Consider the following 27576-nt stretch of genomic DNA (forward strand, 5'->3'; position numbering starts at 1 on the left):
TTTAGTTCAAGCAAAAGTTGAATTCTTCGTTGTATATGATTGAACTAGCGGTGGGAACATAGATGTCATCATATGAACACAATGAGCAATGGAACGACGACGAATACTTGATATTTGACCCCCTCATAGCCCAGATCTTGGACATAATAAGATCTAGTCCTAAATTCACTTTTCGCACACTCCCAGTTGTTAAATTACCGATATGCAGCTTTTCTGTATCCTTACCTGCTTAAGCTTTGCAATAAATACCGCTCTGGGGATATGCCACGAAGTTCCATCGCGAAGGCGACCCCTGCATACTGTTGTTTACTGGGGCCAAAACGGAGGCAACACAGTTGAGAATAACAATCTCAGCACATACTGTACTCCGGAGTCAGGAATAGATATCATTGTGCTTGCATTCCTATACCAGTACGGAAATGGAATGATGATCCCATCTGGGACCATTGGCCAGTCCTGCTATATCTCCCTGACTGGCCAACCCTCCCAGTGTGAACAATTAGCCTCGGCCATCGACACGTGTAAGGCAAACGGTGTCAAAGTGATCTTGTCATTAGGAGGTGCCTTCGGAGCATACTCGCTCTTATCACAGGAAGAGTCGGAGTCTATTGGCCAAAACTTATGGGAGGCCTACGGTCATACGAACATAAATAGCGTTCCGCGTCCCTTTGGCGACACGTTTGTTAATGGATGGGATTTCGACATCGAGACATCTAGCGGCAACCAATACTACCCTTACCTGATTAACAAGCTACGCTCGAACTTCAAGTCCGACCCGACTAATACTTATTACATTACTGGAGCACCACAATGCCCTATTCCTGAGCCTTACATGCAAGACATGATAACCAACTCAAAATTTGACTACCTTTGGGTGCAGTTCTATAACAATCCTAGCTGCTCGATCACAGGGGTGGTCAACTACGTTGACTGGGTGCAGAACATAGCCAACACGTCCTCAGCAAATGCCAAAATATTCCTTGGCGTCCCTGCCTCTCCGTTAGCCGCTACTGGTACTTCTAGTGGTGCGCAATACTATGTTACGCTAAGGGACCTAACAGCGCTTGTGCGACGGTATAGTCGATATAACGCCTTCGGAGGGGTCATGATGTGGTCTGCTGGGTTTTCGGATGCTAATGTCGACAACGGTCTTACTTTCGTTCAGGAGGTGAAGCAAGTCTTGACTAATCTTGTATCTAGCTGAGCTACCTTGACAACGAAACAAGATAGGCACAACTACGCTATATTGACGAATGACTGAATCTAACCCTGTGCGACACCCATATGAGGCACTGACACGTAGGTTGACCCTTCACAAGGACCTAGGATCCTATCCTTGAATCTGAAGCCCTTAACGCCGACACGATCTTCTCGTCGGTATCCTCACACTCCTCCGTTGTAATCCAAAAATCATAGTGCTGCCTTTTCCACGGGGTTTTCTTTATGGATCGTATGTGGTCCCGCACTTTCTCGATCATACCAAGCTGGTCCAATTCCACCGCTCCAACCAACATCTGAACCAGTCCCAACATTCTAACGTCCAGAATCTATTCCGCCGTCCAACCATTTCCACCATCTGAAGTTCTGAACCCATTCCGGCGCTGGAATTAATTTAGAACAGCAATTCGTCCAGAACTAAAAGCAACTGCTCAAATTTTTACGGAAGAACAGTCCCCAAGGACTTCTGATCACAACCTTCGCTAATTTAGGTTGACGACGAGTTGTTTATCCCTACTGATGAACTGACTAGAAGTGCGTAACATCAGCCCCTAGCGTCCTGTAGGCAGCTCATCGTTGGTTAACGTATTTCACTGGTGAGCGGGCCACACCCATCGAATGGGCCACCGCAAAACATCATATTGAATGCCCTTTTTTACATGTACAATCTATATCTCAACAACCACCACTTTAATTAATCCTTGTTTAAGTATATTGCTGTCGATAAACATTCCCTATAATCTAATGGATATGAGAGGTATCTAAATATCGGATTCTTCTGCCAGGTGACATGTTACGATGGTGACAATATGCACCTATTGTTGTTCTCAGAATCCCAAAGAGGAATACCTTTGCCGTAGACTGGAAAACACGTTCGTCGACGCCCACGTTGGCTCCGCAGACTCCATCACCGACATTAAGTATGGTACCCATATCTTTGGAATCGTTGGGATCCAATAATCGGGATCCTCGCGAGTGAGAATGACACAGCCATTATCAAAGGACTGTTTGGTATCGGCACACCATGATTTTGAGGCCGTGCTATACGCACGGTTTGTGGTGCTGTCCGCCCGGATACGTGCGACGGAGATAGAGAACTGAATGAGCCCGTACAAAAACCCTTCGGGTTTAAAGCAGTGCCGATATTTTCTCACGAGAGAGCAGGCTTCTTCCCATTCGCGGATAGCGTCGTCGTACCGAAATTGGTAATGGAAAAGCCTAGAAGATGCAATGACCGAGCGCACATGCAGCCTTTGTTCACCGACATCCGCCGATGAGACGCTATCAAATGCGAGCTTCAGCCAGTGAGCGGCGAGAAATGCTTGTTCGAACTTTCCCTCCAGTATGTCCACTTCCATCAATGACACCTTCAAGCGTCTGAGGGATGCAGTGCATTTTCCGCGAGCGGCACTTGTGTTAATTTCAGCCTCGATTTTCTTCCGTGCATCAGAGCAAAATTCTTGAGCACAGAGAATATCACATAATCTGCAAGTAATCTGGGATCGATCTAGTTCGCCCAAGCGGGAGTTGCGTCGAATAGCATTATAGCACACGTGGAGATATGATTTAGCTTGCTCCAGTTGGCCGGTAGACTGGTGGATCTTCGAAAGACTCGACAACTTCTTGAAATCGACAGGTTGGTCCATTGGGGACTGTATCCGCTTCTCTGGTTCCCACCCGTAGACCCGGTGGTCCACTTTACTTTTGTTGTCCACTCCGGCCTCACTTTCGAGAGCCATGTTACGTCCCGTCTCGGCTAGAGAGCTGAACGGTCTTGTGATGGGATTGACGGGAAAACCATGGCCAAATCCACCGTTCTCTAGCACCGCTAGCAGTGAAGATGTTGAGCTGCGTGGCGGGACTGTTGGTTACAAGCCGCAACGTGGTCAATGTGTCATAGACTTATAGCGACAGCCTGGAAAGGACTCACCCGGCACACCTTCTTCGACTGTTGTTTCGAGGGCCTCACAGTAGAGGAATTCTTGCTTCTGGGCCACGTATTCAACAATGAACGTGATTTCTTCAAACGTATAACTATCAAGATCTGTTGTGAAGAAAGTGTAAAGCACAAGGCGTGCGTGTGCTAGACTGACGAGCTTGTAGACCAACCATACCATTGTCTCGTTTCGGTTCCGGGTCCACTCCCCCTTTTTCATTTGTTTCGTCATTGGTTTTAGGTTGGCGACGCCCTTCCTCACATTTTCTTCGAAAGATTTCGAAAGGGCGTTCCGCATGTGTGATTTGCGACGCTTCCCCGAGTCGGAATCCAACCAGCTAGCCAGGGTGCCACTTGTCCTGATCTCTTGCGCTGTTTCTTCGAGAGATAGCTCAATAGGCTTCTTTAACTTTCTCCTCTTCAACCTGGAGGCCGGATCATCACCATTAGGAATAGAGTACTTTCCCCCAGAACGCCTTTTCTCTAAAGACTTCAACGCAAATCTCAAATAATTCTCGACCACAACCTGCTGGTTCAATGATACCTCATCGAAACCTAGTGGCCATAAAAACGTCCTGCCGTTTGCTATAATTGAGAAATCTGTTGAACTCATCACAGTAATCCTTCTTAGGGAAAAGTGGGATGTTGGTTAAATGGATACAGATGGGAATGGGTTCAGATGGGAATAGGTTCAGATGGGAATAGGTTCAGATGGGAATAGGTTCAGATGGGAATAGATTCAGATGGGAATAGATTCAGATCGGAATAGATTCAAATGTTGGTTGGAATGGATAGAGATGGGAATAGATTCAGATGGGAATAGGTTCAGATGGGAATAGGTTCAGATGTTGGTTGGAATGGACAGAGATGGGAATAGGTTCAGATGGGAATAGGTTCAGATGTTGGTTGGAATGGACAGAGATGGGAATAGATTCAGATGGGAATAGGTTCAGATGGGAATAGATTCAGATGTTGGTTGGAATGGATAGAGATGGGAATAGGTTCAGATGTTGGTTGGAATGGACAGAGATGGGAATAGATTCAGATGGGAATAGGTTCAGATCGGAATAGATTCAGATGTTGGTTGGAATGGACAGAGATGGGAATAGATTCAGATGGGAATAGGTTCAGATGGGAATAGATTCAGATGTTGGTTGGAATAGATAGAGATGGGAATAGGTTCAGATGTTGGTTGGAATGGATAGAGATGGGAATAGGTTCAGATGTTGGTTAGAATGGATAGAGATGGGAATGGGTTCAGATGGGAATGGGTTCAGAGATGGGAATGGGTTCAGATGTTGGTTCGAATAGGTTCAGATGGGAATGGGTTCAGATGTTGGTTGGAATAGGTTCAGATGTTGGTTGGAATAGGTTCAGAGATGGGAATGGGTTCAGATGGGAATGGGTTCAGATGTTGGAAAGGATCCAAAAGGCGATGGCTGAAAATTTGGGTTACATACAGTATCAAGCCTCTAGATTAATTACAAATCAATCCTAGTAGTTCCGCATACGTGAGGATTGACTTCGGTGAACACGATTTCGAGTGGAACATGAAAGCCAGGAGGGGAGGGGCGCATTACGTACGAACTTCTCTAGAATGCACCATACTGCAAAAGCCAAAAAACCCCTCCTCGAAATTACTATGTGTTTCTAGTCTAGAACAACACGGACGAGTCTTATCCTGTACATTGCTGTTGTTGGGTCGGCTTGGAATCCCATTGGTGTACTTATCCGGTTCACGTTGGCCTGACTGGCGCAGTTGCAGCACAACATTGGCCAACCACGAAGGCCCTAGAGCGTTAGGGCTTTCTACAAGGCTGAGCCGTAATATTTCCTCCCATTGCGATCTTATGAAACAATGCTCTTTTCCGTACATTAATCCTGTCAAGAAAAGCAAGTTTCTCGGCGTTATGTGCCACTACCTATTTCATATCCGAACCAACCATGTCAGAAGGTACGAGATGCTCCGCGTCCAATGACATCAAAATATCCCAACGCCTATGTAGCCTTACGTATTCACTCGTAGCGAGTACCAATTCTCGTGGTCAATCTAGCTTTAGCAAAGGCCTCTCACAGCCGCTATCCACCGTACGTCTTCGGGTTCTAGTCCCTATTACTTCCTTATCACTACCCACTGACGGCGATCATTAGGAACACTATATAGTGCACCAACTCAAGTACTGCTAGAGATGCGTCTATCTAGCGTAGTGCCTATGTTCGTCCTCAGTACCATCCGCTGGTTCATGGTTGACTTGCCTAACAAAAACGCGTCCTTGGCTAGATGACATACGTCCAGCATCATGGGGGACCATCAAAACCACCGGTGCAAGCACTCGTTCGCCCCGTTAATCCCGTCAACACCCTTCCCTTTATTTCTTTCGCCACTCTCTGATATTTTTCAGACGTGACGATATCAGAGCCACTACAATAGCCCACTGGAATTCTCGCAAGGACCTGCCACACCTCTGTCCAACCTCTGTTGTTGACTCAAGTATTGCCCGCGCTTCTAGGAATTCGCATGCCTGCAGCTCCATGCATTCCTCGACAACACGTACTCCCTCTTTTGGGATAATCCCGGCTTCGTATGAAGGCTGATCAGTCATACTTCTTTGAAAGCTCCTTCACTAGCTTACCCTCACAAGCTGCCAAAACTCTCACGGCGGCAAATCCCGTTCCCGGAACCCGGAGGCTTTCAATCGCAGCAGCCGAGATACTCAGTACGGCATTCCTTTCTTCTTCGCATTGTGTACATTGGCAAGCCAGGAGATCTGATACTTGGAATCGACGCAGGGTTAGCAAAGAGTGTTGGAGATTTGAGTGCAAGCCTCTTAGCAGCGTTAATCTTGCACTTGTTCTGGCTCCGGAATCTGGGAGAACATACTATCAGCACTGTAATTAACAGTACGCTTGTCTGATTGTCCGATTGAAGAACTAACCTGTCATATTTGCGTCCCGGCATAGTAGATTTTGGTTTCCTGAAGAATTGACGAGCGGGGGCTTTCTGTGTCTTCGAGAATGAGCGATGATTTATGAATCCGATGTGCTCGATCACGACGAGGGTACGGCCAATCAGCACTTGACCCACATGTTGGTCACACATCATCACACGTACCTTCGCGCCAAGCGGCTTCCTCAGGCTCCGACAACAGAGTCGGCGCAATCTACCATCTTGACCATCGCGCTCGCTTGGTTTTCGAGTCGTGAGCCGTCCGCGCCGAGCTGTCAATCGAAGTAAGACTCTTGCTGAATGATTGAAGACCGACCACAATGCAGTTCTCGTTTGTTCAGATGTACCGCGTATCGATTGAAAGCCTCGACAAATCTGCCTTTCGGAACCTCAAGCACCAACGGCGGCTAGAGGTCAACATTCATTGGATGCCACAAGCTCTTCACAACCTGATCCACACACCAGCCAAAAAGAGAAACACAGACGACCGCAGACAGCCGAAAGTTGGGGACTCTCTGGTCATGTCCGGAGTAACTGTAATCACGCTGGTCTCATTGTTTCGTGACTGGGTCGCTAAGCTCAGCCAGAGCCCCATGATCGACGGATCGTACTTTTGCCGGGAGCGTCGATCATAGCCTGATACGGACGTAGATCCGCCCTTGCAACTAGGGCATCCTCATCGCTGCTCGCGGCCTCCCAAACGCTGGCATTGAGTATAGTCGAGGACCAGAGAAATTTTTGATCCCAACGCTCAATGCGATTCCAAATTCTATAAGATGGGGTGTGTGTTGATCAGTCTGCTCGATGCCCTAGCACACCGAGCCGATTCTAAGCAGCTGCGCCGCCGGTAGGGGACCGCAGGGTTGTAGCAGGGGTACTATCTGGGTTCCCCTCTCTTGCTGATGATCGTTTCCACGACTGTCTTCGAAAGGCGCGCGGCCCGAAACTTATGTTGTTTATCTCCTGCCAAATAGAGCAATGGTGTAGGCGCATACATGTGTTTTCTAGATTCTGGTACAGTTCCCCACGAGGGCTCTCGATCTTCATTAAGGCAATTTCCTCATATCTGTAATCAACAAGCCAAAGCGCACAAAGCTACTAGTAACACCGAATTCACCCTCGCTTCTCCTGGAGCGTCATCAGTGTCCGTGTCGTGAGATCAATCACTGTGTTGTAGAACTGGACGGATACAAGGCGATGTGCATACGACGGTAATGTAGCATGTGTGCTGCGGGGTGCGAAACCAACAATCCACTGGTGACTACGCAGCGGGTCTATGTTTGAAAGAGGCTGATAGCCAACCGTATGTCCATACCCATGTTGATAGACCCTCGGTAAAACTATGGCGATAGCTGTTTCGGCACGGTTCGTTGTTATGATATTTCATGCCGTCTCCGGCGGCGCAGGTAGGAAATGAGGATAGGGGCGACGGCGCGATCTTGTTAGTCGCAAATCTCGATCGCCAATGGACAGGTAGAAAATGAGGGTGATGTTGGTTCTTTACTCATTCAACTAACGAGGGATTTTGCCTATTAGGAGCTTTAAAGGCGTTCCTTAACACTCTGTGAATTTGCTAGGAATTGCAACCATTTGGCATATCCATAATCTCCCATTTCCTGCTGTTCAAACTGGTAGCCGATAACAATAAGATGCCCAAAACTGCAACGGCTACGCGGAATGGGGTTCGGGTCGTCTCTAGCAGGGCAGGCCGAGCGGCCTCTGGCCTAGCAGCTTCCCGCAGTCATGCTGCAAGATCTGTGCCGGCAGCTATCGAGCCCAACAGATCGCGGCCACGTCAGTCGCAGGTACGTGGACCAAACCCTCGCTAGTTTGCGGGAGCAATGACAAGATCTGATCATTAATCCTTTACTACCAGATACAGTCCTCGGAAGCCGCCAGAGTTCCCGACTCGCCTCCGGCAAGTGACTCCTACGAGAAGGACCATCCGCACTGCGTGAAGTTCATTAAGGAAGCGGAGGAAGAAATTCGACAACTACGGGAGCGTCTGGCCGAAGACGGACGACAGGACGACTCCATACAACAGCTAAGAGGAGACAAAGCGCGGCTGGCCACTCAAGTTGGGCGGCTCAACGCGCAGGTTCAAGAACTGCAAAAGCAACTCTCCACCGCTACCGCAGACGCGGAAAATCGAGCGCAGGAAAATATACAGTCGTTCTTGCAAGAGATGTTCATCGATGCGTCGTCTATAGTGGATAAGGTCTGCAGCCGGATGAATGTATCCCAATTCAACAGGTGTTTGGCGGGACCTGGTGGAGGCAACGTTCCCTTGGCTGGCCCGAATGGGCAGTTCGCGATGAATAACTACAACGTGGAGCCTGCGAATCCCTTCCCAGGGGACGTGGATGATCTGCCCGAATTCCCTTTGTATCCGACCGGTACTTGATGAATATTTGAAATATATATATTTGCAGTTCCACCTCATCGCCTGTACTGACAGATGACGGCCAAAGGAGTTTCGGAGCAGTATTTCACTTTACTTGTGGTGAACCTGTAACTGTATCGAATTGCGTGCTAGAAGGCAAGGTTGTACATTCTACGAAGTATCAACTTGATTTATACGTGCTATGAGGAGGGAAGACGGCGCCCTCGAACACGACAGGTAAGGCAAAAGCTGTCCTTGTATGTGCTGTAACGTCGCTTTTCAGGCAGGCATAGTCATTGCGAGGAAAATCAGTCAACTCCAGTCGAACGTAGTACCAGCCTTGACACGCGAGGGTAAAAGGGTTGGCCTCAGATTCCGGCCGGCTTTTGAGTGGACAGTGTGGATGACCTTTTCAATGCTTAGAGCATAGTCTCCACCTACCAGTGGTAATGGTTCAAATGGACCGAGAAATGCCACCAAGCATAGAGGGCCAGAGGACTTGTCGTGTGTCCGTTTTCTAAATGTAGAATAGAAGTCGACACCATCGCTATATCTCTATGCAGCTCTAGGACTAGGACCCAAACCCAGCCCAAATGGAATAACGACAGTCGGTGGTCAGTCAGACTATTAACATGTCATATGAACAGGTCGATCTTGCTTGTGCAATCCACCGCGACCTGCTATGCAAGCCGTCCAACAACCATATTAAAGCATGTAGATCATACACCTATCCTACACCAACAGCTGCAACCAACACTCAACTGCGGTTGATAATCCAACATCTTCTATCCGAAATAGAAGCTGGTTGGTCACTAGAATAACACCCTACCTTCTTCCCGCCCAAGGGTAGGCAGTCATGCCTAACAACAATCTCCAACCGGTATGGGTTGCCGGGGTAAGAATATGACTACCAATAAAAAGTAGTCACGCCTTACCCTCAATATTACGGAGAGCCCCGGGCCCACAGGCAGCGTTGATGTTGGTAAAGCGGCGCTTTCAACCAACAATGACCCAATAGCACACGCCGGCACGTTTATATCTTCCGAACCTCCCACCTTAACTACCAACTACGAACAGATTCTGTTTCTTATTTATGCTTGCTTTTCGATCTTCCATTACACGACTTCATTGTATCCTCGTTTAATTTACATAACTCATGGCCAAGGGCAACCGCATCCCCTGGTCTGAATGGGAAGAGCAGAATCTTCCATCATGGCTATCTCGCAATGAACATCTAACGTGGGCGAAAAAGAAAGCGAGATACTTAGAAGAATTCGGCATTCCTAGAACAATCCAGTCGATACGAGGCAAAATCAACCAGGAGAAGCAGAAATCCCAATTCTTTCCTGGCGGACCATCAGCAAACCCCCACTTGACAGCACGCAGGGCACGCCGACGCCGACTTCGCGGCTTGGATAGTTCCTCTGTTCAGACTCTAGCGTTCCGGTCCAGAGCGTCTTGCACAGGTTCCCACCAGTCTTCCCTAGAAACTATATCACAAGCCGAAACGGCCTCTGATGTTTCACCCGATCAATATGGGCAAGGATTTCGTTCAGGCCATGGTATTTCCGGTAAGACCTCTACGCTTCTACACATCCCACACAAAGAGAATTGCGCTTATGGAAAACAATTCGTGTAGGGATGGATTTGGAACCTGTACTGTTGACACGAAAAGAACATCCTAAAGCGATGTCCCACCTATGGCGCGCAGTATATCGTCTCATCGGCAGCAAATGAGCAGGATGAGCGGGCAAGTGGACAAAGCACCGACGTGATTATACGCCTCAAGACGCTTAAATGGGAGAATATTATGACTTGAATGCTTTCTGCGAGACGAATCAATTTGGCAACTCGTTCTGCGTTCTCATTAGTTCCTGCCCGTCGCAATGATGGTCACTTTCCTATGTGTCTATCTGAACAATGAATTTTCTATGGAGGAGAGAGAGAGCAGATAGTAGGAGATTTAATGCATTGTAGGGTTTGACCGCTTTGACCAGAGCGCTTCATCGTGAAGCGTGTGATTCGTGTAATTCCATCCACGATCTAAGGGACCATCTCTCAGCTCGCGGCATTATTGTTGAGCACGCCTGGCTTCCAAAGACATAGCGGCGCTAACATGGCAATGCCAATTGGCCGAGGAACACCAGGGTGCTGCCCTAAACAACACATCCACCATAGATTTGTTCCGCGTTCCCGGACATGCGAAGACTGCAGGGGCCAATTAAATGAGGCGAATAAGGGGTAAGGCCTATTTAGATGATCCGCCGGTCGCAGCTGCATTGGGTTCGATACTCGTTATGACTCCGACTGCCAACCAACATACAATTGTTCATATAATTGGAGGTACTGTAAAGGGCTATGTGATTTGGAGTGCATGCAGCAGGATCAGCGGCTACTTGCGCGGCGTGCTCTTCAACGCTAAGAATTTGCGGCACAGACCAAACCACCATGATTCCCGTCCTAATTTGATCGATTGGATACGACGTTGAGTTGGAACTCAACTTCGCCACTGCTGCGCCGCAGCGTTACATCAGTTACTAACCATGAATATGGTGTCGTTGGTGGATCGTAACGAGTATGTACTGCTGGTAACACAGGCAAAGGAAAAGTATTTGCTACACGGCTATGCGTCTCAATAGGAAAGAGTCAAGCAATGGACCTGGCCAGGTGTTAGTACCCGGGCTGAAACCTATACTCGTGGGCGTCTTCGCGTACGGCATTCTGTGAGACTCGAGGACCAGGGGTCTTCCGGGACGGAGTGGAGTGGCTGGCTCGCGTCCGTGAGCCCTGCCGACCCTTCTAACAAACAGCCCGTTCACCAGGCCCTTTTTTAGAGTAGATTGGACAAAAGCGACAAGCATGCCGCTGCAGTAGCAGAATTTGCCTACCAATATCTATCATATTCTTGGCCTATCTCCACACAGCAGCAGCGGAGGGGTGGGAATCTCTATAGATTCTGCCGCAAAAACGTAAAGGGTACAATACTGCACAAACCAAAGACACAACACTCGACTTCATTACCACTAGTAAAATTTTCCTAACCGTTAGAGATTGGTCCTCGTTCCACTCCTACCCCACTGAATATAAATGGAGCCCATCCTCACTATCCTTAGACTAAGGAGACAAATGACCTTCAACACTCAATTACAGAGGCGACCGTTATTGCCTTCCATGTCGGAAACATGTGAGATGCTCTTCCAAACCCTAATCAGGTGACAGATAAGCCAAATCCGATTAGTGTGTAATTCCAGGGTCTTGTAATAACCTAGTAATAATACACACCTTCAATGATACGGGGGTCTAAAACTGTAGCCCCAGAAGAAGATTCCGTGACATTCCATGAGATTCCATACAAACCTTAGGTCAGCATTCTGTCCACATTCCTCTCAGTTGCTTCACTGCAGAGGGTCTGCCGTAGTCCTGAGTGCCCTATTTAGGGTCAAGTTGATAGACGACGCTCGACTTTGAGGTTTCATTCGTAATCTCCACCTTTCCGAATCGGCATGCTGTGGCTCCGGCTCTTACTGGACACCAGGGAAATCTACCCCCTTACAGTTTTGCTTCAGGCCACCCCTCATCCGAAGATATTCACGTTGACCAATAGCTTTTTCGACGACTGTCAACTGCGGATGGACGATCCATGGGACGAAAATTCACACTTTGCCCCCACTCCCGGTTACTTCGGGCACACGACCTCTACCGTGTACTCTGCTAGCCCTCCGGCCCCTCCCCTAGATTGTGCCACGGATCAGCCGGTGTCAGATATGGTCAGTTTGTAGTCAATGCCATTCACATCTAGCCAGCACAAATACCCTATCTTTCTGGATATCATTGACAGCTTTATCGCCCGGCTTCCCATGCAACTTCCCACCTTGTACCAGAATCACATATTTGTGGTCTATTTTAATCTATTTGATAAGTATATCCATTTGAGATGACACACGACATTCTCTAGAAGAATGAAAGTGGCTAAATCTAGTATGATAAATCCAGTCTATACCAAATATCAGGAATTTTCGTAATTCGCTTGAATAGTGAGACAGCATATGAGATTTCTTTGCTTCGGGATAGCAAAATATTCAGCCCTCACTCAGTATCAGAGTTGTTGTCATGAAAATGCCAACCAAGCTCTTCTGCCTTATTAAAGGGCCAAATTGGCTCAAGACACCTGCAACTTAGCATCCAAAGAACATTATACCTATACTCACGGGCTTTATGAGAAAAGCATCCAAAAATCCCAGCCTCGCAACAAATCTGCTTTAGCCACTCAACTTTCGCACGATTCTCAGCTTTAAAAACGCGGTTCAAATGGATCGCAGCCAATCTAGGGAAATTGTTCGAGCCAACCAGCTCTGCCAGATCGTCTAAAGCTTCGCCGAAGCAAAACCTTTCGTCGAGGATAAGATACAACGTCTCCAATGACGAAGGAAGAACATTTTCAAGCTTTCGAACTTTTCGTGGAGGATTCTCTCGTATATTCCATCCCACGTAATCAACTCCCGCGAGACTTGGCAAGTTGATGGCAATAGCTTTCAAAGCTAGAAAGTCCACAAAAGACCCTATCCATCCATCGTTGCCCCTACCTAACGACCAAGAGCTGTCAATCCAGAGAGCCTCTAGTGTTGACTTCTGCAACAAAAGTGACTTGTAAAGTTTTCGGCCCTCCCCGTGATGTTTCTGAGACTGGTATTCAGAGTTGGATAAGAATCCATCACCGACTATCCGGAATGATCTCAAAATTTTACATGCTCGAACCCATTCTAGCATTCCATTAAAACAAGCGGCATCCACAAGGTCAATCACAGTCAGGTTCGAACACCGTGATGGAAGAATTTCTGTCTTTAGGGAAGGCTCATCATCCTCCGATTCAGGTTCAAATTCTTCACGCTTTTGGTCTCTGAGTCGCTTGCAACCTAATATGCGCATAGATGGAAGTTTGAGGAACGGGTTCAGAAAATAAGCCGGAATCGAGCCGCCATCCTCTTTCCACCAAGTTGTGTAGACTTCCTCAAGGTGAGGAAAGACCGGTTCTATGTTATTTCCCGCATTTCGAAGCATATGCAAGATATATCTTGAGCTATGCGGCCAGTCCATGCTGAGTTTTCGTAATTCCTTCAATTTCGGAAGAAGCAAAGCCATCCACGCTTCGGTATTAAATTCTTCGAGGTCTTTCAGCCAATCAGATCTTTTTTCTCCAGAATACCCAGTCATTTTTTCGACTAGTTTCCGTATAAGGTCTCTGTCAAATCTAGCCTGACTTTCATCTTGTTGACATTGAATGTCAACTCCATGGATATTCCAGCCAGATACCTCCAAGGTGCGAACGTATTTAGCCAGCTTCGGATTTCGGACCACGGCATATAGGAAAGTACTGACTCTATATGATAAAGTGGGAACCCCCCTTAACACGCGAATGTCAGATAATTTCACATTAGCGAAGAGGCTTGGCTGTAAGACGTAATATAATTGACGTGATGTGAATATCAGATGGCGGATATCCTGCTCATAGACATGGCGTACAATGAGTAGGAGTATTTCTGGAGGTAGAGCGTCTAGTAGCATTGACGTGGCGACCTTTGAACCGTGCCGTACTTATGCGTAGTGACTGACGTTACGGGAGCAAGGCGATACCGAAGTCAGCAGACAATCATGCTAGATCGCCAGAATTGTCAATTGATTCTACGAGATTCTATGGGGTGTTACAGAGTTATGACGATGACTCATATAGTGGCACCTCGAAAGTTTTCGTGTTTATTTTTGGATCTGTAACAATAACTAACTTACACAAGCATACAGCTTACTCAGATGTTACTCGTATCGATTTGTACCATTCAACCTCGCAACATCCCTTTAAATACGAAAATAGCCAAATCAGGATTAGCGTGTCATGTGATTAGGGTTTGAAAGAGCATCTCGATGCTTTCGACATGGAAGGCAATAATGGTCGCCTCTGTAACCTGTGTAAACACATCCGTCAGTCTTACAACTCCAAAAGGTATGAACAGTGCCCAAGATAGCCTCCTGTACGGAGATACACATGATTTTCTTGACCGTGTCTAACCTCATCTGACAGGATGGATGCGTTGAGATCAGGCCAAGCTTCCGAGCCAAGCATGGAACACTGTGCATGCTGCTTAAGACGCTCAAGGGGAGCAGCGCGCGGCGAGGAAGACATCTCTACAAAGGATGACGAAAACCAAGAGGGGAATGAGCAAGATCCATGGAAGTTGGACACGGAGAGCATGACAGATGAAAAGTCGTTCCCAAGGCAGGATACAATGCCTCATCTGGTGGCAATGGTCTTGGCTAAAGAGTTCGTACCACCGACCGTGAGAGCTGAGACGTACTAACAGAAGATTCCAGCCTGGACGAACGAATCCAGTGAGTATTGTACATCTCGCCTCAATCCATCCGAGGAATCCTCCTCTCCTTCCCTCTAGGTCACATCGGCGACTAAAATTGCATTCAGATCCCTAGAAACACGACGGAGGCCACAATCCCCTTCCACCGAGCGTATCCACGAGACCATCATGACATTGTCGCGCGAACTCCGAAACGTGAAGGCAGACGTCCGCTCTCTGAAGGCAGATGCCAGGTCTCTGAAGGCAAACGTCCGCTCTCTGAAGGGAGATATCCGCTCTCTGAAGACGGAAAGGAACCACTTCCAACGAAATGTGAACCAAGGTACATACACGAGCATCCAACCTTCCGGTCATTGAACGAAAGCAGTTGCACTCGAAGCATTCGGTGCTTTAAGATTGCCGCCGACTATCGTACTATCTTGTTTGTCAAAGATCATCGACGGGAGAGCGTTGTAACTAGATACTCAATAGGATGATGATGGACAATGTATGTTTTCGCGTGTGTATACATTTCTACCGTGTCTCGTTTCTTCCGACGGGAACAGCGACACGGTAATTTGGAAAATCAGGAATCGTTACTCTTGGACTCATGCAATAACCCTGCATAGCAATACCCCTGCTAGCCCCGCCTGGCCTTCAAGGTACTAGGGACAGTAATGCATGCTACATACGGTGGGACTTATCGGCACTATGGCAGGCGAGAAATGTTTCCGTCAGTCGCCCTGGGCCCCCAGTTTATCCTGGATACGGTCCAAGCAGTCTGTATCTCACCAAGAGTGGCTACGAGATACCTGCTATTGCTTAGCCTATCGTAAGAACAGGTGCCTCCCCCTATCAGCATGGCTGAAGCTGAAGTGGTGTGGCGCGTGGGTGGGATCGGTTGCAGATCGGACCGAATCAGGCTAGTCTGCTGCAGAGGTTCGCGCAAAAGCGATTCCCTCGCGCACATGAGCTTGCTTGCGGCAACAACCTTGATCCTTAGGCGGCGTAGACCTTGCCCCTCTAACCAATCTGAGAACGAAATGCCTCCGCACGCCAGAAGGTTAAGGATTCCCTCTGACTTTGAAAGACTCGCCAGGTCGCGACCAGACCTTGAACACAGTGTGTGAACGAGCAAATGCAGCCATTTACGGGGTAGCCCCAAGCTCTAGACCGTTCTATGACTGCGGCGATGCCGATCGCACCATGACGTACGCCTAGTGGCGATTTGGATTGCAGAAGTACGAGGGGAAGTTTTGGGGCGGGAGGACGATCCCTCGGGAGCGTTCTTTCTCTACCAATTAGCCACTGTTGCCCCTGGTAGGGACGGATAAGGACGCCTACAATAGCTCAGGTGATTGTATTCTGCGAGCGCAGCTAAACGGTAGATCTCATTATTCTAGACTTCCAAGTTTTCGCAAGCGGCAAGACGTGATGGTGCATAGATCGTTCAAACTGAGAGATACTAGGCGGCACCACAAATGGCGGTTGCTGAGATTGCGGGTCCATCACATGGATCGAGGCCATCATTGGTAGTTTGCGACTACACAGGGATGTATGTTTCACTACGCCATTTCGAACGTACGGGGTACAGAGATTTGCAACTGGAGACACGATCATCTCGGCGCCAACCGCGACGATCCACGCAGGCTGCCTAAGGACACCGCCACTACCAGTGCCAAAAAGTGGTTATGCAAGTTGCTGCTACTGTAACGAATGTGCTTTTGAATCAAAATATCCGCCATAATAAAACGCATTGTCATAATCTGAGGCGCCTCAAGGCCAGAGCTTTGGTCTCATGCATACAAAGGGATGATGAATGAGCAACGGCAGTACTCCGAGTTCCCGTTCTTGCTGATGTCGTCAAGTCACACCATTTCCGATCCATATAGTAGACAGCATCCATCCTTGTTCGTTTTCTAACTTCGAGGTCCTCACTCTGCTCACCTTGCCACCTTTCTCTTCTTGAGGGGCCGGGGCTTGCAGCGCGCCTTGATTTCATTCAGCTCAGTCTTCATTTCCTGGACCGTGTCTTCCAGAATGTGAATATTTTTGACGCTCTCCTGGATGGACGACTGCTCTTCTATGATTTTGCCCTCGGCTTCCCTAGAAAACAATGAGCTTAGGTCTGTCCGGCGAGTTTGGTTATCACCATTAGTTGGAATGGTGAACGCAACGATCCAAGATCAAGACGCCTAGAATGTACTTACAGGAGGCGAGTATCCAAACTAATCGAGGTGGTTAGTACCTATACAAATATCCAGTGTGTTTGGACTTACTCCACTGTCAAGGTATATATTACTCCGGGGTCAGAAACCTGTTGTTTGGAGTTCACTCTCCTCTCGAGTTCGCGGTCGGCGTCTCTGTCCGACTCTACCTCCCATGGGCCGTCCTCTTCACCTTCGTCTGGGTCTTGGTCCTCGTCATCGATAGACGCCCCGTCTGATAATTCATACTCCGAAGAATGTGGCTGAAGGCTGTCTTGGTGGGCCGTTGGTAATCCCGTGGAATCTCGTGTGCCGACCGGCTTGGATGTCCCTGATTCTAAGACCTGACGCAACCTGTCGGAATACGGACGGCGGTGATCCCTGCGCCCGCCTTCCTGCTGGATAGCCATTGAGCGTGACTATGAGAGAATGTTCGAATTGTCCGGCGAGATCGAGCGGGTTTGAACAACGCCCTTCGAAGCCCTTTAAAGACTTTGCAACATGCTTAGGAAACTGTTGGCTTTATAAGTATGTGGAAGTGCTCATGGCATTGGTTAATACGAACACCCCTGTTGAGGTACAGCTGTGCCGTATCTGAATAACCCCTTCCCTTCAGCCTGTGAAACAATTTGTGGCGCCTCAGCAGAACAATTCCGATTTTGCCTTGACGAAGCAGTAAGCGCCCAATAGCGGGGCATGTAATACTTGATTGGACGATGTGTGTAGTTGGTAAACCATTCGCTCACATGGCTCTAAGACCGCAGGAACAATTTCACACTAGCTAGTCATCTGTGTTGGGGTGGAGTTTGGTTGCCGCCTACTACCCGTGGACCATTCCATCCTGATTCTGCACAGCATATATCAATGGGCCCACGATAGCATCTCCATTAAGAACACAAGAAGTATAAGACATCCATAATCTAAGTTTATCTCTATTCACCGTCTCTTGTGTCTCATGCTACACTCCTTCACATGCAGGGGTGTCGAACATCCAGAGTGAGCTGAATTAACTGATTTGTGGTAGTGGAAAGTGTTTCTCTTAATAGCCCCAATATCTTCGCGTTTCGTAGTTACAAATATTATTTGACACTCTTTACAATGAACAAATCGTAACAATAAACATCAGCAGGGTGAGTGATATAGATATATAGAATGAGATAAGTAACCACAAAGTTGGAATAACAAACGTGAAAACTGGCAATCTCAATTGGAGGCATCAACGAAGAATTGACAAGCTGTTCAAGGCAGGGGATCTACTAATGTTTTGACCTGCGAATGTTACGCATGAAAAACCATGACATGGAGGTAGGCTCACAAACAGAGAGCGACAAGTGGAGACGGCGATAGTGTCAATCAAATAACATCAACAGGGGACTGTCGCTGGCAACAGGAAGTAAAGCAAGTCGGTTTGTCTATAACTATGTTTGGTGTGCTTGTATGTAAAGATCAACAAGACAGAATCGATTTAGTGAGGTAGACAGACTTAGCTTCCACAGCTAGAATGAACAAGTAGAAAGCGAGGGTGACATGAGCATGAGGAACACGTAGGTTTAGACAGAAAAAACAATGGACAGCAGTGCAAGGATCAACCACAAGTATGGACACATGAACCGTAAGTAGGAAAATATCGGAGGGTAACGGCGACGCGACGGCATCAGCAGGAAGCATCAACAGGAAATCGACAAGATAACATGAGCATGTCAGCATTTGAATAACAGCATCAACAGGAAAATTGACAGGAAAGCATCGGCAGGGAACATTGAAGGGCAATATCAACAGGAAACATCAACATGATGACACCAACAGGTAACACCAACACAACATCAACAAGGCAGCATCGGCGAGACGGCAACAACGTAACAGCATCTACCTGACGGTATCAACACGAAGTATCAGCAATAAACATCATGTTGTGCTGTTGATGATGCCCTGCCGATGTTCTCCTGTCAATTTTCCTGCTGATGCTTTCTGTTGATGCTATCATATCGATGGTAGCATGTTGGTGCTATCCTCTCGATGTTGTCCTGTAGATATTCCTTGTTGGTGCTGTTATGTCGATGTTATCATGCCGATGCTTCCTGTTGATATTGTGCTGTTGGTGCTGTGCTGTTGGTGCTCCGTGGGTTCCTACTTGCTACTCGAACTTGTAAATAGTACTTGCCATCCTGTTGATGTTATCTTCCTATGTTGCCCTACCAATATTGTCCTGTTGGTGTTGTCCTATCCATATTTTCTATTGATGTGTGCTGTTGATGCTATCCTGTCGATGTTGCTATATTACCATGGAGCATCAACAGGAAATTTCAATAAAAAATATCGACATGACAGCATTGAAAGGAAGTATTAACAGGATCGCATCGACATGACATAGCAACAGAAATCATCAACAGAATAATATCAACAGGGTAACACCAACAGGGTATCATCGAGAAGATAACATTGACGGGCAACATCAAAATGAAATATCAACAGGAAGAGTCGACATTGCAACACGCACAGGACAGCATCAACAGGGCAACATCAACAGGGTAACATCAACAGGACACATAACAGGACAAACGATTATTATTTACAATTTTAACCAACAAGCAGGAACACAGGGGTCGAAGACAGGACCAATCGACGAGATAACATTGACAGGGAACATCGACAGGTCAAGAAGAACAGGAACCTAGAACCACATCAACAGGGCTCATTTACAAAAACAGCATTAACAAGATGTATCTACAGGACAACATCAACAGGATAACATCGTTATGGAACATCGACAAGACAGCATCAACTTGGCAACATCGACATGGCAATCCCAAGAAACATGACATGACACATCAATAGGACTCGGTGCCCAATTCTGTCCAGAGTTCAACAGATGACTTTTCCCAAGTTAAAATGTTCCTTCACCTATGCCATCAACATTTGCTTTTTTAGTACGATGTTTTTATAGAAATGCCCTTCTTAAGCGAGGATGGAAGGCTAAGGCGACGGCTCGTAGAATAACGCGAAACAAATTAACGAACCACGGAGTTGTTTCCCCTTTTATCTGTTCAAAACATTGTCTGCCTCCAGCTTACCTATCAGCTGCTTGTACAGCGCTCTTTCCAAAGAACGCAGATCGTGATAATATTGGTCGATCCTGAGTTTTCGCGTCTCACGAGGAAGTGGCTTGGACACAAAGTGTTTGTCTTACATGCTTAAACCGGTGTTGATGGGCCAATTAGATTCTCCCAAGTTAATCAATTCGTGTTTGTCCGCAGCATGCTTATCCGGATTCCGGACTAGTGTATCCGAGCTATAGCTAAATAAGCTAATGTAGAGACATTGTTGAACAATCTGAGGACTGACGATGGCAAACGTGAATGTGAACTGATGTATTCGATGCGGCAACAAGGCGCGCCATGAGCCCCTGTAAGCTGTTGCATCCGTGACTGTCTAAGATTTCCCCTCTATGCGAAAGAACAAACGACCGGACCGTGCTCCTGTCAGAGAACAATGGCTGTCTGCGGCGCAGCGGCTACATACACCTTGGTCAATTCGTACGAGAATACCGTTTTGGATTTGGAGCAGAAAGTCGTACTGTGGCCAAATATCCTAGAAGACACAAAAGTATCGTGTCTAATTGGCCGTGGTACAATGAGGACAAGTTAACATGGTTGGAGTTCGTCAAATCCGCTGGCTGTGCGGTCCTGCTTTCGCCCTCGTCTCACGCTAATCGTATTTCGTACCGTACGAAACGTGAGATAGTTCATTAACCATGTCCGCCCGAGATACCGGGAATACAGCCGGCTGTGATCCCGCAGCTCCTGCGCTAGTGTTGAGCCTATAAATCAGCGCAAATCTTGCCTTGTGCACCCCGAGTCACATCTTTGCATCTCATGCTATGTACTCGAATGATAGGCTTAGTATGTTTGCTCTCGTCCGATGCTTCCTCACTTCTAATCCTATCATGTAGACTGTGAATACGAGATGAACACCGAAGCTGGTAGCCCTAGTGGCCTTGAACAGCCCACTGTTGGCAGTGACGGTAGTCCGAACACTTTGAACTATGAGGAAAACTTACGGTCACTCCACTTCGTGCCCTTGCAGATGAAGCTGCGGTCTATACTTGAGCTGCTACATACATACTCCGGCGTGCTTGATGGAAACGAAAGCCTTGCCCGACACCTGAAAGTGCCTCTGGTGAGCAATATTCTGACTGAGAGAATCAACTCGATATTGAGCAGCAACGGTCCTCGTGTTCTTGAACGCGAGAATGCTGGCTGTGAAGATCATGTGAGTTGGATGGATGTCCTTCGCGAACCTCACTACCAGCCCGAGCGTCAGAATGCAGAAGCGTATCACCTGCAGATGACGGCACGGAGGGTGAAGGTCCTCTTATCCGCCTATGAACATGACGTGATCCTCTCTGGCCTCCTTCATCAATTGGTCAATCCCTGGTCGTTCGTGAGTGACGTACAAACGGAGCAGGCCATAATGGCGCTGGCTTTAGCAGAGGTGTCAATTTTGAGACAACTTTCCGCACAAGGTAATTCATTTCAAGGTGCTAGGTCATTTGTTCTGGTAGCTGATTCTGCCGATCACAGTTACAGACGCCATTGACAACGTCCTTGCAATGCTAACGCAAAGAATAAACTCACTCCGCGGACGTCGCCAACCAAACATGTCGACATCTTCCCAGCTGTTTCGGCGTGAGTCCGATGTGCGTCTACCTTCAGTGAATCCAAATCGCGATTCCCCAGATGAGACGCTGTCCGAGTCGCCAAGCACCGCTACGTCCAATCCCAATAAAGTGGAAATGGGTGAGTCGTGACTCTGAGACTAAGCAAGTACGATGGGAGATGATGATAGAACGGCTCTTAATTAAGCTAACACATGCGGTGGCCAGTGGGCAACAATCGTCGCTGGGACCCTGAAGTGAAGCGAAGTCTTGTCGCTTGGTTTGGGTCTCGGCAAAATCTGCCCGAATTGGAGGTTGAGAGCCAGTTCACTCACTATTTCAAGGACACCCGAACGTATAGCGCTATCGTCTCCGCATTTTATCAAATGGGTGGTGGCCGGCGAAAGCAAAACAAGAGGGACTTACGACAGAAAAAAATCGTGGCTCGGAAGAATGAGGTACAGCTAGCTCCACAACCGGCGGAAACTTCACCTTCGCCTTTGTCGCTTTCACAAACGGCATCTTCCCCTATAGCTGTCTCAAGATCGAGTATCTGCTATCCAATGTCTCCAGAGAACTTCAGAGAGAACCAACTTCCAGCTCAGGAACCTGAGAAACTCGGTTGGTCCGTGCATGACCGCCCCACTCGTTCTGATTCTGACGGTGATCGTTCTAGCAACGTATTGGGTGAGGAGGTGGTGAATGGGATGCTGAATGTCCAGGGCGAGTTTCCGTCACAGAACCTATATGGAGAGAGCCAGCCAGCAAATGCTGTCGAATCCAAGTCACTAAGAGAATTATCCCATGTTTCTGACCTTCCAGGGCAAGGAGAGCTAGGGGACTGCAATGACAGAGCGCCGCAAAACACCAACCCTGTTCAACCCCAAGAGTCTCCCGTGGGGTTTTCTCGGCTATCGAGTGAAGGTCAAATCCTTCCACTCCACAGCGAGTTGGCCTTGCCAGACCAACGTCCGAAGTCGCCGAAGTTGCTTAACAGCGCCCAGCTTATAGCTGTGAATTGTCCACTGTCTCCAACTATGCACGATCGGAACACAGATTGGGCGGCGACGGGTGCTCAGCATCACCGACTTCCGTCCTTTGCGGAGATACTGAATATAACTCCGCCACCCAAGTCTTGGTAAGTAACCCCGCTCCTCCTCGTACGCAAATTCTGACTTAGAAACCTTCTTGCACAGAGAAGTACTGTCCAACGGGTCTATAGGTGCGAAAGACAATCGGGCGTCAAAAGTCCGCCATGTCGAAGCCAGGGCATGCGGCTCAGCATTTACGAGAAATGTATCGCAATGATGGGAATTCTCTGTTACTGTACTGTATTGGCAGCTAGTCTCGGAGTAACTAATCGATTGAGTGGATCCGTGACATATTCTGCGAAGCCCAACGTTTCTATATTTATCTTAGATAGACTATGCGTATTGTAAGGCAATGCAGTTGCTTGACTGCCAGTCACCGTGGGGAAGACTTTCAATCACGCGCAGGTAATTGAGGGCATAAACAACTCACCAGTATCCTCTTTTTGCACAATAACTGTACCGACGGATATTCACGGCAGCTCAACAAACAGCCAACAATAGATGCATTGTGAGAATTGATGCGTATACGAAGTTAGTCGACATCTTGGCATCATAGAGGTATGTAAGTCGAAAAATAATCGCCTGTGCACACCACTACTATCCTCATTTGTTCAAACTATCCCCTATATTATACGTAACACACAGACGAGTGTTTCGAATAACAGTTGGTATAAAGGTAGCATTCAACTCGATTCCCATGCAGGCCTTGCTTGTGTCCTTCATTGGTTGGTAGCATAATATCTAAATGAGGCACATTAAACTGACAAGTAAGCGCGAATAAACATGTAAAGGAGACGAACAGACTCAATTGAGTAGGATGATTACGCATTTGTACCAAACAACTGATCAACAGTCATGATAATACCATCAAACGATGAGAAATTCTTTCGCGGAACCACACCAAGTTCAGTTGTTCAACCAGTCCATTTTCATGTGAACTGGTCATCAGATTACAGTACAGAATATCTATTGCTAGACGTTTCTGCCGGGTAGATTCCTATTATCCTCATTTTCAATAATCACCAACTAGAGCTGTTCAATCGTAACTTGAAAAGGTTATTTAATACTGCTGTGGTTTATGTCCACTGCAGCTCATGAAAACGTGCTCTCCGTACACACAGCAGCATCACTGGATATATGCCTGCCAATGAAATTTAAACCGTAAGAGTGGTGCTAAGTTCATGCACGATTTTCCGAGGAATTCAACACGGCGAGCGTTGAGAGCGTATTCGTTCCCACTTCGTTAATAAACGTTGAAGATATGAACACGCTTGCTGGACTGGGGGTCGGATATTTTCATACAGATAATATCCGGAGCTATAAACAGGATAGTCCAGGTACTAGAATCGATTCGTTTGTTGATATACAGACATACCCTTGTCATATCATCCGCCAAGTAAGCGAGGTGGAAGTATGTTTTGAGAGGGTGGTAGGATGTGGCCATGAATGGATTCCGCCAGGGTTCTTGGATCGCTAAGACGTCGTATTCCAGGACGTTCGAATTTTGGAACAAGCTGGCCAGGGCGACATCTTTGGGCTTGCTGACGTTGTGCTGTAAGATGCGCAGCTCCTGGTGTCTTAACATTGGATTCCAACGGTGCGTTCTGCATAGGACTGGCTCCGGGTCACCCGGGCTTCTGATCGGCGAGGCGGTTCTGACCAGTGTCGGTGAGTCCAGCTAGGAGTCGTAGAGCTTCCTCTTCCTTGTGTCTCAGTGTGTACAGTCAGATTTCTTCTGGCGTACGCTCTCCGTAAATGCTTGCGCAGTTCTGCCGCGGCTGTGAAGTCTTTACCGCAATACATGCAGATTTTCATACACTGAGCGATCGTGAGCTCAGCGTCTTGTGTTGGCCAATTGGTGTAGATCTCCTGGTGCGCAGGGCATGGATATCCCTTGTAGAGTTTCCCTCCGGCTGCACGGGGGTCAGTCGCCATGGATGTTTGTGGGGATGGATTATCTTCTGGCAGTCCGTAAAGCAACTCGTCGTTGATCGCTAAGCTGCTCAGCCATTCTACCGCTCCTTGCATTTCCGGTTTGTCCATGTTGTCTGTTGGGTGTGATGGTAGTAGGGACTGTTGTTGAACCGGCTCCTGGAGCTGAACCGGCTCCTGGAGCTGAACCGGCTCCTGAAGCATTGTTGGTGTTCCCCATTCCTCCGAGTCCGAGAGGGCGACGGATGTTGAGGTTGCGTTTACATCAGTTAGGAATAAGCTACACCTTTTCTTAAAGCAGGCTGCGTCATCATAGGAGGGTGGAAATATATTAGGAGTAGTCATTAAGCTCCTGGGAATGTGAACCGCTTTACCTAGTATGCGACAAGCAACATGGGAGTTTGTTTTGGATTCCTAGGAGCATCGACTGTTCTCCTCTGAGTACACGATATCCAAAACTTAGTTGATAATTTGTCCCAAAGAGTTTATTGAATCCAATGCCGTAAGAAGAAGATTGGCCAAAGCCTATGATTTATCAAACACAAGGTTAAACAACTTATTCAAGTTGCGATTGAACAGCCCTAGGTAATGACCATTGAAACTTAAGATAATAGAAACTACCTGTCAGGAATGTTAAGCAATGGATACTCTGTAATAAAATCACCGTTTCGCATAAAAATTAACTGATTGAACAACCGCGCGTGGTGTGGTTCCAACAAAGAACTTTTCTTCATTTAATGTTATGATCATGGCTATTGATCAGTTATTCGGTACAAATGTGTAATCATCCCACTGTACTGACTCTGTATAGCTCCTTTACATGTTTATACGCGGTTAATCTGTAGTTTAGTGCGCCCCATTTAGATATCTTATTTTTCAAACAAGCAATTAAGGACATGAACGGACCATATTATGGTCAAATTTAGTGCTCCAAAAGTTGCCAACTGTTATTTCAAAGCATTAGGCGGGGTGCTACTAACAATGTAGCGAATAATCTGAACAGAATGAAGATATTAGTGGTGGTAACACATTGCATAGCGTCCTTGCAGACTCTTTATTAATTTGACAGCACTTGTCTTACGATTGGATCCTATCTATACTACATAGCCCAGCCACACTGACTAAAAAGTCACAATTCGCAACCATGAAGATCATTTCAAGGTTCTCCAGCATTTTCCTAGCGCTTCTATGGACAGCGGCGGGTGCCAATAATACCGTCTTCCGTTACAGACAACCAGTCCCACCTAATGTCCATATAGTCGACACAAAGCCTAAGTTCGCCGAAATTCAAGAAGCCAACTCCGGCGTGCTGGTGTCGCCCGAAAACGGCGGTTACTATCTGAAGCATCCAGATAGCGGTAAAGTTGTGGCGGTTTCGTCTGACGAATTGAGCACCGAACTGGACCAATCTTACCTATCCCTATTTCGCAAGCTTGAAGACGATGGGATGCATGAAGACGCTGCCAATATACTTCGGGAATTACAAGAGAATGGAGCTGATTTACAAAAGCGGGAGGAGGATACCGACTGCGGATTCGCTTGCGGTGGCCATGTATGTAGTCATCCTCACTGTGTCTATCCCGGCGTACCAGGGAAATGTCCCTATTACATAGGTTGCTATATGTGCTCTACTCGCCATGTGTGCGTCTGATGTGAAAGGACGTGAGGCTTATGCGATAGGGTGGTTTCTGTATTGCGAAGTTCTAGTCTTTCGTTTCATTACTCAAGGTAGTATAGGACAAAAAGTTGATGCTTACTGTCATTTTATAACTTAACATAATTGCATACAATGAATTATTATTCCCTTCTATCTGCCCAGTCGGTCAACAATAGGTATTCTTTTCATGGGCCTACAACCAGAGATAGGTATTCTAACGTGTATAGATTCGAATAGTAGAAAGATGATAAGACCGCACCTATAGATTGGAGATTCACGCGTATGCTCTAGCAAAGCGGCGGGCATCTATTAGGATCTAGCCTTCGGCTAGCGACTATCATCACCGGCGTCCTGATCGAGACCACTATCTATAACACATGCACCGCTCCTAATCTCATCGCTCGTGTCCCTCTTAAGCCTATCCACATCGATCCCGGCTTTCCGCAAGTCCTCCATCGTTTCCTCAGCCTCTTTGTGTAGGCCTTCCCTTTCGAAATGGAAATATAGTGACATATACGAATCATCCATAACAGAACATAGCCGGTCAGAAGCGATGGCTACGACCTTGCCCTCTGGAAACTTGAGATAGTACCCGCCATTTTCAGGGCCGACGAGTGTGCCTGAATTAGTGTTTTGGATTTTGGCGAATTCAGGCTTTGTTTTGACAATTTCAACGTTCGGAGGAATAGGCGATTTGTATCGCGTAGTAGTAGTAGCAGTAGTTTTATTCAGACTCGCCATCATCCGTAAGGAGTTCCAGTAACGATAAAACCATGGGCTTATTGATGGAGAAGGTAGAGGATTGGGACGATTGATTTAAGAACTCGCTATGGTGGGAGGGAGGGGTTGTTGAGCGATCCGGACTGGCAGTCCTTTATCTGAGCTGTTTGTCCGTTTGGACGGAAGATATTCCCGGGATCTACGGAACCTTACAGTATTATAACAAATGTTTTCCAGCTTAAATACGGGTCAGCAATATAGGTGTGGGTAGTGAGGATGCGTAAATTCGATAGTCCATGGCAATGAATCAAGATCAACAGGTAGAGGAAAACGGCGGTCGATGAGCAAGCAACTGTTGTTTTCTCTACAGAGGAGGAGGAGGGGGGAAGAAAAGAGAATCAACCAGAGTGCGCAAAAATGACGACATAAACAAAAAAAAACAGACCGGAAACCCGGGCGAAACCAGACTGCGCAAAAACGGAGGGTGGTA

The 27576-nt window shown here is 47.3% G+C and overlaps 6 protein-coding genes across 6 annotated transcripts; 4 read left to right on the forward strand and 2 right to left on the reverse strand.

Moving 5' to 3' along the window:
• Nucleotides 1-427: 427 nt before the first annotated feature.
• On the forward strand, nucleotides 428-1204 carry PFLUO_LOCUS5857 (uncharacterized protein; the record flags this gene model as incomplete). Its single annotated transcript, XM_073783343.1, has 1 exon — nucleotides 428-1204. The coding sequence occupies one exon, from the start codon at nucleotides 428-430 to the stop codon at nucleotides 1202-1204; it is 777 nt and encodes a 258-aa protein (XP_073639908.1).
• Nucleotides 1205-2045: 841 nt separating this feature from the next.
• PFLUO_LOCUS5858 (uncharacterized protein) lies at nucleotides 2046-3037 on the reverse strand (the record flags this gene model as incomplete). Its single annotated transcript, XM_073783345.1, has 1 exon — nucleotides 2046-3037. A coding segment is annotated over one exon (992 nt), but the record flags the coding sequence as incomplete, so codon positions are not given.
• Nucleotides 3038-3148: 111 nt separating this feature from the next.
• On the reverse strand, nucleotides 3149-3335 carry PFLUO_LOCUS5859 (uncharacterized protein; the record flags this gene model as incomplete). The annotated part of the gene is made up of 1 exon (XM_073783346.1): nucleotides 3149-3335. A coding segment is annotated over one exon (187 nt), but the record flags the coding sequence as incomplete, so codon positions are not given.
• Nucleotides 3336-7750: 4415 nt separating this feature from the next.
• Nucleotides 7751-8505, forward strand: PFLUO_LOCUS5860 (uncharacterized protein; the record flags this gene model as incomplete). The annotated part of the gene is made up of 2 exons (XM_073783347.1): nucleotides 7751-7906; nucleotides 7978-8505. 2 exons carry the CDS (start codon nucleotides 7751-7753, stop codon nucleotides 8503-8505), a joined length of 684 nt encoding a protein of 227 aa, XP_073639911.1.
• Nucleotides 8506-20995: 12490 nt separating this feature from the next.
• On the forward strand, nucleotides 20996-21839 carry PFLUO_LOCUS5861 (uncharacterized protein; the record flags this gene model as incomplete). The annotated part of the gene is made up of 3 exons (XM_073783348.1): nucleotides 20996-21554; nucleotides 21613-21717; nucleotides 21769-21839. The coding sequence occupies 3 exons, from the start codon at nucleotides 20996-20998 to the stop codon at nucleotides 21837-21839; spliced, it is 735 nt and encodes a 244-aa protein (XP_073639912.1).
• Nucleotides 21840-25853: 4014 nt separating this feature from the next.
• Nucleotides 25854-26846, forward strand: PFLUO_LOCUS5862 (uncharacterized protein; the record flags this gene model as incomplete). The annotated part of the gene is made up of 2 exons (XM_073783349.1): nucleotides 25854-26261; nucleotides 26658-26846. 2 exons carry the CDS (start codon nucleotides 25854-25856, stop codon nucleotides 26844-26846), a joined length of 597 nt encoding a protein of 198 aa, XP_073639913.1.
• Between the last annotated feature and the right edge of the window lie 730 nt (nucleotides 26847-27576).

The sequence above is a fragment of the Penicillium psychrofluorescens genome (genome assembly GCF_964197705.1).
Source record: "Penicillium psychrofluorescens genome assembly, chromosome: 4".
NCBI lineage: Eukaryota > Fungi > Ascomycota > Eurotiomycetes > Eurotiales > Aspergillaceae > Penicillium > Penicillium psychrofluorescens.